This window comes from Drosophila takahashii, chromosome 2R (genome assembly GCF_030179915.1).
Source record: "Drosophila takahashii strain IR98-3 E-12201 chromosome 2R, DtakHiC1v2, whole genome shotgun sequence".
In the NCBI taxonomy this organism is placed as follows: domain Eukaryota; kingdom Metazoa; phylum Arthropoda; class Insecta; order Diptera; family Drosophilidae; genus Drosophila; species Drosophila takahashii.
In genome coordinates, this window is record NC_091679.1 from 43,966,239 (window position 1) to 43,979,244 (window position 13,006).

The 13,006-nt window shown below is 41.9% G+C and overlaps 1 protein-coding gene and 1 long non-coding RNA gene across 2 annotated transcripts in view; both read right to left on the minus strand.

The window, feature by feature from the left end:
* The window catches only part of Mid1, a 35,743-nt gene extending 29,650 nt beyond the window's left edge, over positions 1-6,093 (minus strand). Inside the window, exon 1 of the mRNA XM_044393000.2 lies at positions 4,469-6,093. Coding sequence (XP_044248935.1) covers positions 4,469-5,644 — 1,176 coding nt within the window. The 5' untranslated portion in view covers positions 5,645-6,093. The remainder of the gene's footprint in view (positions 1-4,468) is intronic.
* A 4,625-nt stretch (positions 6,094-10,718) lies between these two features.
* Positions 10,719-12,265, minus strand: LOC138912545 (uncharacterized). Its single transcript, XR_011418090.1, has 3 exons — positions 11,528-12,265; positions 11,075-11,265; positions 10,719-11,010 (listed from the first exon to the last, which is right to left on the minus strand). It is a non-coding gene; the product is annotated as an uncharacterized lncRNA (long non-coding RNA).
* Positions 12,266-13,006: the final 741 nt, after the last annotated feature.

The following is a 13,006-nucleotide window of genomic DNA, read 5'->3' on the forward strand; positions in this document are numbered from 1 at the left end:
TGGACATTGCATTCAAGTATCACGACCTGCTCACTGCCCACCTCCCCACCTTCCCACCTTCCACGTAATGAGCCAATCAATGCACGCGATTCCGCGCGAGTGGGGAAAAGTTTTATTCCCGACTCAAAATGCAAATTGTTGGCAATTAACGTTTCAAGCGATTCCAGCACGAATCTACGCCAGCATCTTGGCACTGGGATAATCGGCAGGCAACTAATTAAACTAAATGTGCAGACATTTTAGCCCACAGTTAGAGTCTCCTAACCGCAAAGAGGTTCTCATCAATTATTTGCCTCCGTCAATTGCCAATTTTTGGTTGGTTCTATTTTGGAGACACTCGATATTGAGTCAATAGTACAATTCGAAAGGCAATTTAGTACTGGAAATTGAATTTACTAAAACTACTAACAAATCCTTGCTGATTTGATAAGTATTATTTTTCCTTGCCTACATTTAGGCATCTTAAAAAGAGTTTATAGAACACTAATGATTTCTGTGATACTCTTTTTATAACCACATCTCAATTTATTTACGAGATTTACTTAAACTAGTAAAAAATACTTGGTGATTTAAACAGTACAGGTAAAAAATGTTTATAGGAATTCTGGAACTTGGTTTTCTATGATTTTATTTCGATACCGAAAAGTATAAAAAAAATCATTATTATATATTAAGAGTTTCCGGGACCACTTGACTTTTTATGATTTAACATATCTGTAATGATAAATGATGCTTCATACGTATATTATTTTTATTTGCTCAAGAAAAGTACCCCACCATGAATGTTTATCCTGAAATTTCAATTAATTAATAGCATTTTACCAATTTATCGATTATTCATCCATCACGTGCAGTTTTAATGGGCTAGCAAGATAAATATCCAAAAATAATCTCAACGGAAAAATATGTTTTCAGCAATACATATACCATTTTAACATTGTTTTCGTCGGCTTTCCAATTCGAAATGAAACTGAAACAGAAAACAGGCAACGCAAGGCGAAATAATTTGCATATGGCATTTCCTGTAATCAATTGCAATCTTTTCATTCGATTGAAACTGCGAAACCAAGAGCAGAAATCAAGGGAATTAAACTCCGGGCAAACAGCAATGGGAAATTACCACAATTGATGCATATAGACATCTGGGGCATTGAGCAGACGACGATATTCCGATGCCAGTTTGCCTGCAGGCGGAAAATTTATGACAGTTTTCGGTTATTTGTGTCTGGCTGGGTTCCGTTGGGTGGCTTTCCTCTCGAAGAAGTGGCATGATGTAACCAGAAGGAGCGGCCTGCAACTGCAACTGCAGCAGCAACATCAGCAGCAGCAGCAACAGCGGCAACTGCTTACAAAATAATTGATTTTGTACACATCCTTGACACAAATAAACACTCGCTCGGCTCTGCACTAAAGTTGAATCCACACCATGGGGCTCTCACTATGCTCCATGCTCTATGCTCTATGAAAATTCTGAATTAAATCCACACAAAGCTAAAGGATTTTTAATTGAATTTGAGGGGTTTCAACAGCAAATTCAATTCGCAGTTTGCACACAGTTGCACAGAGGCGAAAGTTTAATGAATCCAATGAAGTTTTTACGCTCGACTGGAGTGTTTGTGTGCGAAAGCCGAAAACAAAAAAGGCAGAGCAAATAACCCAGCAACTAAGGGACTGAAGAAGGGCAGGTACACAGCCTGGGATATGCGACTGATTAAATCACCTGAAAACGAGCAACGCAACTCGATGCGATTCTCTCGTTCTTCGACTCCAGGATATTGAGTTTCGAAAGGCACTCGTCACTTGGCCCAAGTGCCGCAACATCCACCCACTTTTCACTGACGAGTCCCTCCTAACCCTGCACTCGACACAGTGACAAGAGTGCCTGGCTGCTGGATGCCTTTGATTCGCAATCCACTGGGGCATCAACACATCAACAGGCCGCCGAATACTGCGAATTCCGCCATCATAAATTCTGCACTCGCGTTCACAAAAACTGCCACCGAAAGAGAATGGCAGAAAGGCAGTGGCAAAAGGGCCAAGAGTGAAAGGGGGGCCCAAAGGCAGAGATTAACCCACTATGGACCATGGACTACATGAACTCTGGACCGAAGAACTGTTGGCTAATTTGCAGCTTGACTGCCGGCGTGTCGCCCTTTTTCGGGACACGGCTTAATTGAAAGTTCGGACAGGTCTTTGTGCTGCAATTTGATCACGGCATTTTTGGCCTTGTCTAAGCTGCTTTAAAGCCCAAGTCAAAGGTTCAAAGTGAAACTGACAAGGGCCTTCTTAATCCATTTATAGGAGGCGGATTCGAAAATTGGTTGTTGAAGAAGATTTTAGAAAATTTTGTTTGTTGCATACTTTTTGAATACCACATTTCCTTTTACTATCCAAACAAATGTTGGGTATTTGGAAGATAAATACGGGTCAATCCATCTATGACATATAGAGGATAAATTGAACAACTCAGCTTTCTTTTGGAACTGAAAAACATATCCCGTTAAAATATTTTATCTGTTTTGGAATCTTTAAAAAATATAACAGTTTAAAACAATTTAAAGAGTCCTTGAAATGTATTTAAATTTTCTAGTAAGCAATCTACTGCATTCCAAACATAATAAAACCAAAAAGAGAGATACAAACAAGCAATTTATCAACTATTTAAGACGATTTCTGATATTATCCCCCTTGAGATGACCTACATTTTAGAAAATCCTAATTAAAACGGAACGACGTAAGAAAAGTTAATTTATTTCTGTGTTTTAAACACATCATTTACGGTCCTGGCCGTATATCCTTGAAATGGCTTGATTGATTTAATTGCTTAATTGCCGACTGGCTGAGTGATAGACAATCGAAATGAAATACATTGGGTGAGAGGTATTTTCGCTTTCACCAACGATGGCAAAATCAATAGTGCGGCAACAGCTTAAGTAATTTGCCATTTGAAACTGGATTCCGATTCCGGCTAATTGTCTGTCAGTCGGAGAGCCAACTAAGTTGTGGCATTGGAAAACCAACTGCCGAGAGGCGAAAAAAGCCGGAGAGACTCGATTCGATTCGATTCAATTAAATTTGCATTAGGGCGAGAATGCATTAATAAATATTAAGATCTCAATTACACTTGGCAGAGCCAGGAAAAAGTGGAAAGGAGGACCTTCATAGGTGAGTGGTTAGCTGGGATTTTTTGGCAGGCAACCAAAAACGGGCGAGCCGAAAAAAGAAAAGACGAAATCAATTGAAAAGTGTTTGCCTGTCCTCCGTCCCCACTGCTTTTCCACTTTTTGGCACAATTACCAAGGCATTTTCGTTGATTTGCAGCACGTTTTTCCAGTTGCCAGCTCGAAGACGAAGACGATGATGAGGATTCCTATTCCGATTCCCATTCCCTTTGCCATTCCGGCAATGATGAAGCTGTCGTGGCACTTGAAGTGGTCCAAGATGTGGCGCACAATTGTCACAACGAGCACTGTACTATGTACTATGTACTAAAATACATATAAAGCGGGGAAAAAAATCTATCACTTTTTCCTTTGGCACTTTGAGTGGCAAGCCAACAAACCCAAAGTAGCTGCCTCGATAGCGACAATAATAATGTGAAAGAGGCCTCGTTGGCCACTGGCAGTTACCCAGAAATGTGTATCCAACTTTAACTGACTTTAAAAGTAATGAATTCCAGTAATCTCCCAGTTTTGCCCACAAAAGTAGGCAAGTTTCTAGCCCGAGGAAAAGCCATCGACATGGCCAACAATTGACAGCCGCTTTCAATATTGCCGAGTTGAGTCGCCTGCATTAAGAGTCCCTTGAAATGCACACAATTTGTATATGCATTCGAGTGGGTCTTTGTGCGTGTTCCTTGTATTTGCACTGGTGTGCACTTAAGCCGAGCTTTGTTGTCGATTGCTTGACAGTTTCTTGCACAGAGAAAAATATAACCGTAGTAATTTAAGAAAGTGGTATTGATGGAAAAGGACCATTATAGGTCCAAGTATTTTTGCAAAAGGCTTTTAAAAATATGTTTGTGAGCTTAAAACTAGTCAAACCTCACAATTATTTAACAAAAGGTGCCTAAACTATAGATAAAAGGTCGAGAGAAAAGGTCCTATAAGATACATTTACAAAAGTATCGAGCTTTTTATACAATTGATACATCGAAATTTTCTATATTTCTTATCCTCAATATTGTTTGCTATTTCCATTAGTCTATTTATAAAGCTGACTACATTGAAGATCTTATTTGGCACTCCATTCCATATACCTCTATTACAATAGCCTGTTCAGTTCAGAGGAGGGAGTTTTAAATAAGATTTTCCACAGTGTACTTGGTTAGTTCTTGATAGTTCAAAACGAAGATTGGAAGGCAGAAATCCCAGATGATGAATGCGCAGATGGAGATCCCAGCCCCAAGGCAGTCACTCCGAAGGATTGAGGATTTGGACGAAACAACTAAGAACGAGAGCAAACTCACCTGCAAGTCGGTTGCTGTGCCCGGCTGTGCCAGATCACAGGCTGATATCCAAGGATTAAGGCGTGTTAACGAAGTCGCAGTCCCGAGAATGGACTTCTTTAGGTCCACGGGTGCTGGCAAGGATGTGGTGGTGCTGCTGCTTCCTGCTGACTCGGTGGTGGCCACGGCGGACAGGCTGTTATCCTTGTGGCCAATCAACTGGGCCGTCTGGGCATCAAGGATGTGGCCGCTGCTGGCCTCTCGTTTGTTATTGTTATTATTGTTATCGTAGCTGTACTGGCTATTGGCGAACAGCTCCTTCGAGTGGCTGTGCTCGCTGTGCTGCAGGACACCCTCATCAATCAGTCGGCTCTCGTCCTGCTGCTGCTGCTCGGTTTCTGTTTCCGCTTCCGTTTCTGTCTCTGTCTCTGTTTCCGCTTCTCTCTCTGTCTCTGTCTCGCTCTCTGGCTCTGTGTCTATTTCCGTTTCCGCTTGGGGCTGCTGCTGCTTGTAGTCCTCTTCGTCGGCGTCTTCGTTGAGCTTGAACAGGCGATCGAAGGACTCCTCGGACAGCAGATCGTCCTCGGCCACCAGGGCAAAGATGTCCTGGTCCTCGTCGTCGTAGGCCTGCGATGAGGGGAACTGCACGGTCAGGCCGCGATGGGGCGACTCTTGATCCTCCTCCTGCTCCTCCTGCTGCTCCTCCTGCTGCTGGTCTCTTCCTGGCGCCCCTGTTCCTCCCGCTCTACCGGCTATATCCCTGCTGCTGCTCTCACGCCGCCGTCGCCGCTGCTGCTGCTGCCGCCTGTCCGCCACCCAGGACTCGGAGTGCTGATAGTACTCCCCCTTCGGCGGCAGCTGTGGCTGGAAGTGGAGCCCAAAGTCGAGATGGTGGGGCAGGAAAATGGGCAGCAGGTACGAGCCAGAGCTGCGAACGAATGACGATGACGATGACGATGAAGACGACGACTCGCCAGTGGACGGTAACGCGGTTGCCCTGCCCCTTGCTCCTCCTGCTGCTCCTGCTGTTGCAGATGTTGCTGCTGCAGATGCAGTTGCAGTTGCTGCTGCAGATGTCGCTGCTGCCGCTGCTGTTGGTGCTGCTGTTGCTGAGCTGAAAATGCTGCTGCTGCTGCCACGCCGAGCCCCCGAAATAAACGCAAGCGCCATCACGACCAGCCCGGGTCCTGGCCGCATATTGACCTCGGGTTCGGCGGTGCTAGCATGGTGCAGGCCCGCTTGAGACGCGCTTGCGACTCCAATTCAATGCGAGTAATGATGGGCTCATGGCCCCATCATCATCAGTAGTGTGGGCTGCGGAGCGGTATTCTTCGTTGGCTCGATCGATCGCCTCGATCCGTCTCCCGATCCGTCTCGATCCCTCTCTCGATCCACTCGGTCCAGAGCCAGAGCCGCTCCAGCTTCAGTTGCTGCCCAGCGTCCGCATCCAGCACATCCGGCATGAATCCCAGCCAGATTCCCTCCTTGTTTCTGGTTCCGTTGCAATAGCCAGCTAATCACTGGCTAATCACCGCGATTTTTACGACACACTCCGCTTAACTCTCGTTATTTTCTGTTACTCTCATAATATTATTATTTAACTATTATTATTATTGTTGTTGTATTTGTGGTTGCGATTGCGATAGCGGTTGGTGGTGGTGGTTCACAATAACCTTGGAATTGGATTTGGACATTTTGAAATTCGTTTGCTTCGTTGAATTGGTTTTTCTTTTCTTTTCTTTTCTTTATTTTTGTATGGGGTTTGGGTTGCTCACATATTTAATTAATTAAGAAATCTGCACAAAGACAAAGAAATTCTGGTTAGGCACTTTTAGGGGGCATTTTTCCGATTTTAATGTGTGTTTTTCAGTAAAAAAAATGGGGGGGGGGGTGGATGTTCGAAAATGTTTTGTGCGCTCACGCTCTCGATTTCTCAATGCGCTCTATTTGCGCTCTCTCAGAATCATTATGGTAATGCTAATGGTTAGGAATATGTTTTGGGGAACATTTTTCGTAAAAACCGACTTTAGTTAATAACTTTTAGAGGCCTTTTTAAACACTTTTTTTAGGTTTTTTTCATAACTTGCTTGAAGATTTTCCTGGCAAAGGAAAGATGAGCTCTTCGTTTTGCCGAAGTTTTTCAACGGTAAAACCGAACGAACGCGAACACCACACAAAAGAAGAAAGCCGAAAAAAACGGTCGTGGAAATCCCGTATATCTAACACACAAACACACCGATACACGGGCAGTGCAAAGAAATTTATATAATTCGCTGCTCTGCCTCTGCTTTCTCTCAGCCGCTGCTTGTTTTTGTTGGCTTCGCTGCAAACACACACACACAGCGAAGGCAGGGATCCACAAGGATGGAATCGTGGGTGTAAGCCGTGGCGCTCTCTCGCCCACCCACACACACACTCCAGAGCGCGCTCTCTCCCGCTCTCTTTGGTCCTTCGAGCGGCCCAGCGTGCGAGTGTGTGTGCGTGAGTAGTTACTTAGGGCAGCCAGGCAAGCACTCCGCATGCCACTTTTTTTCGGATTTTAGCCAAGAAGGAGAAGTTGGCCAGGAACAAGAAGAAGAAGACGACGGAAAGGGATAGGAATAAGTGTGGAACGAAGAAGGACCAAAAGAAGTCGCCCCTTTCGCTGTATTGGTGGTAAGCCCAAGCGTGTGTGTGTGCCTCTCTGGCTTTCTCTCTGTGGGAGATTCCTTGGTATTGGTGTTAGAGCCAAAGTCCAAGAAGTGGAAATCGAAGCATATTTTGAAAAAAACGCAAGAACGAAAAAAAAAGCATCCCAAATCATTTTCCTTTTCCCATTTGATTCGATAGCCCTCGAGAACGTGTGTATCACAAAGGACTCGGGAGTTTTGTTCAGCATTTTTCATGTTTCATTTCAATCCTCGATTGTCCTCTTTGCCTTCTTTCTTTCATTCTTTTTTTCGGAGGCTTTTTGCCTTCGCTCTTTGTGTGTTAACTTTCACTTTTGTTTTATTTGCTGCGTTGACACTGCGCACACACACACTCGCACACACACACGAACGCACACGCACACTCGTGGGCCATGGTGTATATGTATAAGGATTTTCTCTTTTTTTGTTGGTGCGTGTGCTGGCTGTGGGATCCTTTCATTTCAGTACAACAGCCGCTTATATAAGCCCGGAACGTAGCACGAAAACTTTGGAACACTCTGCAGCGGGTTTTGGGTTTACTTTTTTTAAGGTTTTCCTATGCCCCACGAATTGAACGGCAGCGAGCGAGTGAGAAGACCTCCCCGAAATGCGGGGGCTTTAATTTTTGCATTATATAACATTTTTTGGTAGAGGGGCTGCGACAACCGTCCGTGTTCTTTGGCGAATTAACGAGTTCGAAAGCACTTTTGGGCAACACTTTTCCTTTTCTGGAGTGGCAAATACCTATGTGGGTTCACCTATGTAAATAGGTAAATATGTACTAAATACTCGGTGGGGGTCCCTACTTCTTCTTCTTCTTCGCAGAGCGCAGCATCAACGGCCGTGTAACGGTTATTTTCGCATGTGTGTGGGCAGGGACACACGGCCGAAATGCGGGGGGCGTGGTAGTAGGCAGTGCTCGAAAGTTATGCTTGGCAGATTTTCCTGCTTCTTTTTGTGTGATTTTGATTTGAGCTATATATTTTTATGGGTTAGTTTCGTATTTATTCGTTAGTTGTATTCGCCCCCGTGAAGAACCGAGTACCGTTTTTGATTCACTGCCTGATGCTCCTTGCCTTTAGCCAATGGCTGCTGTTTTTTTTAACTGGCTAGCCTTTTGGATTTTTTGTGTGTTTTTTGTGGACGCGACGTCGCAGGACAAATACCGTACAATCCTGCTTCCTGCTGATGGCCCCAAACGGCACTGACTGTGCCACAATTGCAGATGGCGCTCGACTGGAATGTGCGAGCGGTCCTCGAGGAGCCGAGTCCTGGCCGAAGTCACCCGAAGCGGCGAACGAACTCACGCCCGAGGGCTCAGCAGCTGACAAAGGAGAGCCGCCTGCTCTCCCATGCGCTGTCGCTCTCCGGCGTCGAACTTCCAGGACTGGACCCATCCTACAGGCCTTAACAGCTGTTAACTAACAGACAGTTCGAAAACCCATTTTTAAGGCCAGTTCGAGTTGAAGTAAGAAGAATTACTTGCTGCAGGGCACTTAATCACAGCAGCGGAGAAAGAGAGAGAGTCACTCAGAAGTCCCCACTTGACTCGACTCATCTATTTCGTCCTGCCCCAGAGACCTCGCCCCTCTGATATTGCCTTTACTTTTACTTTTCGGTCTCTGGCTTTTGTGTGCGCATTTCGTTATGGCGTTTTGTCTTTGTCTCACTTGGCCTAAATGTGTAATACCCTATAATGTCGTTTAATCCCACTCGACGTGTTTTAGTTTCGCCCGCCAGCTTAGGGCAAAGTCAGTAGGAGTTGGGCTGTTGTCGCAGTCGATGGAGAGATAATTACCAGGTGCCTCGGGAGGCGATGCAGTTCCCCAGTTACAACTACCCGCCTAACCAGTTCCTGAGTTCCGGTATCCTGCAGCTACTTGATTGGCAATTAGCGGCGAGGTAATGGGACACGGCCAATGGCAGATCACAATTAATATGGCCTAGGAATATCAATTGAATATTACCTCAACAATTTGTAAAGTTTCGTTATATCGAAATTGATATACCTAGTTTAATTAAAATTAATAAAATGCTTTTGAAAATATATTACAAAAGTGAAAATTTTACGTCTTTGAATAGATTTTTATATTTCTTTTTGAACCATAATGAAAATATTACAATTTTTTTTATCTTTTTTTTTTTTATTTTTTTTTATTTTTATTTTTTAATGTGAACTTGAAGTAAAATTTATAAATATACATTAACTAACTAAAATATTGATAAGACAATTTAGTACAATTCAATTACATAATGCAAAAGTTATAAAGTACTATAGATATATGTTCATCAGTCTGAATCCAAATTATATTAAATTGGAATAGTAAAAATATTTTCTTAGTAAAATGTAAGAATACCGACTTTGATATATTGCGATGATTAGTTGGAAAATTTTAATATGTTCTATATTTTCAGTGCGCAAATTTATTAGGCATTTCTATAACCAAGAGTCTGCTCATCGTTCCACCGAGTGGATGACCAATTTGATGCATACTTCTGCCGAGTTCTCGCCGGCAGTCGAATTGCGATGGACATCCAAGGCCACGCCGACCTTCAAACAGACACTCGACAGCAGCAGCAGCAGTAGCAGTAGAATCAGTGGAATCATTCGAATCGGAGGCAGTAAAAACAGAAAGCAGCCACTCACTCAATAGTTGGCGGTTAGTCGGGGCCAAAAGATGGAGGGCCTGAGGACACTGAGTGGGCGGACAGACAGGCACTTGAATTATTAAGTTTTCTTTTTTGGTAATTAACTTAAGTAACTGCCACGACAAATCAAAGGGGAAGGACTACTATGTGTAGTCCTATGGCATATTAGCCACACCCGAGCCGAGATGGAAGTGACCAAGTGAAGTGGGAAAGCAAAACAAACAGAAATCGAAAAAAATACACAGATTACTATATAACAACAAAGGGAGGCGGAAAAGGAAAATGAAAACGAAAATGAGAATGAAAAGGAAGGAAAGCGGGCGGGAATCATTTGGCTTGGAAAGCAGTTTGCTTCAATTTATGCGCATTCCAATCAATAACTGTGACACATGCAAGGACAACAGGACAGGACGAGCGGCGAAGGACCCCAAACACCATACACCGCTCACCACACACACCACCCAATAACCCAAGAGTCTAAGAATCAGCCAGGGAACCAAGAAACCCAAGAAACCCAAGGAGCCACGAGGAGAGTGAAAGTGCCAGGACATCGAGAACTTGGAAGATGGCCCGCTGCTGTGTTTGTGTGCTGTGTGTGCCTCTGTGTTTGTGGCATGGATATGAATGTGTCAAACTTATGCGGGCGCACACCCACACCCACACACACGAGCACGAGCACTCAAACACACACACGGTCGCTTGTCGGTGTGCGTGCAGAAATTGATAAGAAACGGAATAACCCACCGGGAAAATTCCTCTGGAAAATAACATATTTTCAAGAGGTTTCTCCATAGAAGCGGAAGGGACTAAACCTCATTCACCCCTTACATTTCTTCCATCTCTGGTTTCAAAATACACGGGGGTGACACAAAAAGTAAGGGGGAAATGAGGTTTCTATCTGGATCTCTGGCAGAAGAATGCAGGACAAAATCCACTGGTTTTTCGACTTCCCGCATTATAGATTTTCCACACGTACCCAGTTATGGTTTTCCTCCACTTGCAATATCTGTTTTTCTACACCCTCCCAGTTTTGGTTTTTCCAGACCCTCGCAGTTTTGGTTTTGCACTGCCTTGCAGTATCTGATTTTCCACAATAAAAATCATGTTTTTTGTAATATTTGTTTGTGTATTTATTAATAATATTTACAATCGAAGCATTGGAACTACAAATTTTTAATGCCTGAAGCATTCCCGGGTTTTGCTTGGCCGAATGCAGTTCTTAGATATCCATTTCTTGTCTGTCTTCTGAAAATATCAAACATAATTTAGATATGAATGTAAGACCAGGAATAATAATAAGAGTAATTACCATTATAAGGTCTCCGCACAAAATTAAAGGATCTCTCCAGAAATTATGCCTAGTTTGCCATGGCCGATCATTTACCCACTGTTCAGTTGTTTTATGTCGGGTATCTATATCAAAAACTATGAGAAGAAAAAATTAAATATGACAAACGCAGGCGCAACACTTCTGGTCCCAAGAAGTCTCAGTCGGCCTGGCTGAAATAAATGTAATATTTTGATTAAGTTAAACAACTAAGTTAGTACTGAAGTACTATTTATACAACCATTTAATGAACACCTCACACCATTTACCACTGGTAAAGATTAAAAACATTTCAAGTGTCACTGAAATGCAGAATTTGTGTTGAAGATAGCATCCGGAGGCGTATATTTATTAATGGCGAAAATATCTGTGATACTAACCTTTGTAACGCTGAAATAAAGGTTATAAAAAGACAAAATTCATTTTATCACTCACCTTTTTATTGTTTTTTAGATTAAAATTAACTATTTTCACTTTTTTTTTACTTTTTCCAACAAATTTAAAAATGATGTGACCCTGCATTATATTCTTGATAATACCATACAAAATGCAGATAAATGTGGGGTAAATTTCGTTGTAAAGTTGGGTCACACTTTGGCGCCGAATAAATATTTAAACAATACTTTTCAGGGACCGTAATCATTAAAGGTTACGTATATTATAGGTATATTAGGCATTTTTCGTGTTATCAATACGAATTTTTATATTTTAACAACACTTAAAAATGGCTTGGGCCCCAATCTGACGATCAAATTATTTTATTTCACAGAAAATGTTTAAAAATGTAAAAACAACAATAGTTTTCTTTGTAATTTAATGTAATTCCTTGATAAATGTGATCAAATATTTTAATCGTCTTACCGTGGCTTTTCTCTATAATTTGGTTGAATCCCACATTCATCCTTATTATTATTTGAAAAATGTTGAGTAAAATAAATTAATATTATCATTATAGACATTATGATAATAATGTTATATAGTTTAATTTTTTTGATTAACAATTATTAATATTTTTTCTACGACTTTTAAAATTACTAAAAATTAAAACTAAATGTGAGAACAAGTCTTTTGGTTTTGGTGTAAATCATAGGATTTTTTAATATTATAAGTTGGTGATTTTTTTGTTAAAAAATATTATAATCGTAGTGCCACAGAAATCACACAGCGCATAAATGGCCTGATATTGATGCTACTCAGAAACCCACCCTCATTTAACGCTCAGAAATTATCTATCCCTACACCGCCGCCTGCAAAAAGGAACAGGATTTCAAGAACACAAAAACCAACTTCTCACATTCCCGCTGGGAACCCTCAAGAAAATTTGCGGCGAGCGAACGTATGTGTTTGTATGGGTGTATGGGTGTAAGGATGGGAGAGGCACTGAGAAAATGGAAAACAAAACCAAAATGCCTGCACAAATAACAAAATAATACCAACAACTAAAGGGAAAAGCTAACCCGAAAGAGGAGAACTGGATACCCTTTAGGATGATATGGAAACAAATACCTCATAAAAGAAAAGGTCTTGAATATGGAAAATATAATACAATGGTTATCAATGATAATTTATCATAAAAGATAATAACTTTACTCAAGATTCGATTTCAATATTTGAGATCTATCTTGAATAGATCGTAAATTTACATTAATAAATTAATAAAATTGTACAATACTTTCTATAAAATTAATTTGATTTATCTAGAGATAATCTTAACTTTTAACTTCTGGTTAGTAAAGTAAGATATTTATATTTCCAACTGATTAATCAAACTAGTCAATTTCTAGCATGTCAATCTACCCCCTTTGTTAATTGATATCCAAAACTCATCGCCTGCAGGATGTTATCGAGTGCATTACCAGGACAGTTTAAGAGTGCCAAAGTGGGGGGATGGATTCTTAGGTGGGTGTTACCGCT